A 2138-nucleotide genomic window follows, 5' to 3' on the forward strand; every position below is an offset into this window, starting at 1 on the left:
CGAGCACTGGCGGGGAGTCGGGGTCATGGCAGAAGGACATGGAGCTCCGGTGGAGCAGGGACGGCCGCCAGGCACCCGTGCCGCAGATCCTCGTGGCAGAGACACGCGGACTGGCTGCAAAGGGCTGAGAGCAGAGCAAATGTTAGGGCTGGAGCCGGCTGCAGCCGATGGCACAGACCTGCTCTGTCCTTTCTGATCCCGTCTGCTCCCTGCCCGATCCCAGCGTGAGATGAAATCGTGCAAACGTGCAGGTCCCTCTCTGCTCAGCCCTGGCTGGGATCCATGCCCAGGCAGAGCCCTCCATCAGACCTGCAGGGTGTCCCCAAGGGACCCTGGCCCCAGGGGCTCCTTCCCCAGACATGCAGAAGGTGAAATATGAGTTTCATCCCTTCAGACATTTTAATGACTTCACTTGGGAACCAAAGGAAAGAAGAGAGACAGAAAGATCAAGGACCAGTTGCTTAGTAACGAAAGGAGAGGCGCAGGGGATGGGGAGAAGGGAATTTTTATCTGTCGGTTGGTTTTTTTTATGAGATTGTTTCTCCACGTTCAGGAGACATGAATCCCCCCTCCAGCATCTCCAGCACCACATCCCGCACAGATGTCCCCCTCTGCGGCTAGCAGAGACACCGAGCTCTGGCTGTTTCTATCCCCTGTGGGAAGGTCCCCCTAAAACCAACAGACTCTCCATCTTCCTAGCACAACACCAGCAAGGGACAGAGGTGGCAAAAAGTGGCGGATCTCAGTGCTGGATGGACAGATGCTTTGTCTGGGTGGCAGGCAAGAACATGGCCTCCATCACCACCTAATTTTTAATGCTTTATGAGACCATGAGCACAAATAGGAGGCAGGCAGCTCCAGGAGCTACTTACCAAGCTAGGATTGAGATATTTAAAAGCAAGCTGGTCACAGAAGCCCCTGCCAGACCCTTTCCATTCAAAACCTGCTCCTTCTCACGCCCGAGCTCTCCTCCCAGCCAGAGGAAGCCAGTTGGGAACGGAGCTGGGGGGTTAAGCTGCCCATCGCAAGCGCTGACCTTTCCTTCCCTGCACGGTGTGCATGGAGACAAGCTGAGGGCTCACATTCACACCCCCGAAAATGTCAAGCCCTGGCAGCCGGACTGGGAGCTGGGAAAGCCGCTGGGAGCCCTGGCAGCAGGAGAGATAGCAAAACCAGGCTGCATTTAATTAAGACCAGGATGCATGCTGTTAACTGTTTACTGCCCTCCAGAAGGGAGTCGTTTCCATCCCTGCCTTCACAGTGAGCATCCTGTGGGCAGAAGGATGCTCTGTGGACCTTCGCCATGCAGGCAAGGTCACTGGTACCCCTAAAACCTACCGCTGCTCCCCCTTCGTCAAGTGATGCTGTTCACCACCCTCACTGCTGCAGCCGGAGGGCAGAGGTCTCATTCCTCCCTGCGGAGCACTGGCCCTTCTTCCTCTTCGACCCCTCATCTCACCTCCAGCCCCCCTCCACCCAGCCAATCTCTAACCCGCAGCAGAAGCAAAACGAAAACCCCAGACATCCCGCTCTGAGTTTCCATGGGAACAAAAGTGCTGCTGGTCCTCCCAGCCCTGCAGATGCTGATTTCAGAGCAGAGCATCTCATCCTGGCAATACCAAGGATGGGCAAAAATCATCCCTACCCTTCCACAGACCAGTTGAAAAATCTTCCCAAATCCCAGCTGCTATCTGCTGCAGGCAGGGGACATAACACTGTTCAGCAAATGTATCATCACACAGGTCCACGTCTCAGCCCAACGCTGCTTACAGCTGTGGTTCCAGCTCGAGTAGCAGGGGATCTGCGTCGGGACAGACCTTCTTCTCCCCTGCAGGGCACAGACGTGCCACAGTCCTACAGAAAGTTTGCATCGCGTGGCCAAACTCTAGGGAAATAAGAAGGAAGCAGCAGCCTGGGGGTCAGATGAGCAGCAAAGTGAAGCAGAGGCCGCTCAGAGGAAGGGGAGAGGCATTTAGCAAAGAAAAGCTGGGGTCCCATGGGGAGGGTCTGCGCTGGGATATCAGGACGGCACTCTGCTCCCTGCTTGGCTTGTTTCCTACAGGTTTGTGATGTGCTGCAGCACAAAGCATGGGCACATATATACACACACACACATATATATATATGAGGACTAGTGT

At 55.4% G+C, this 2138-nt stretch overlaps 1 protein-coding gene across 1 annotated transcript in view; it reads right to left on the reverse strand.

The window, feature by feature from the left end:
* VWA5B1 (von Willebrand factor A domain containing 5B1) overlaps window positions 1–2138 on the reverse strand; it is a 20554-nt gene that overhangs the window by 4136 nt on the left and 14280 nt on the right. The window contains exon 13 of the mRNA XM_009705705.1: window positions 873–876. Coding sequence (XP_009704007.1) covers window positions 873–876 — 4 coding nt within the window. The remainder of the gene's footprint in view (window positions 1–872; window positions 877–2138) is intronic.

This window comes from Cariama cristata, unplaced genomic scaffold (genome assembly GCF_000690535.1).
Source record: "Cariama cristata isolate BGI_N322 unplaced genomic scaffold, ASM69053v1 scaffold15018, whole genome shotgun sequence".
NCBI classification, from domain to species: domain Eukaryota; kingdom Metazoa; phylum Chordata; class Aves; order Cariamiformes; family Cariamidae; genus Cariama; species Cariama cristata.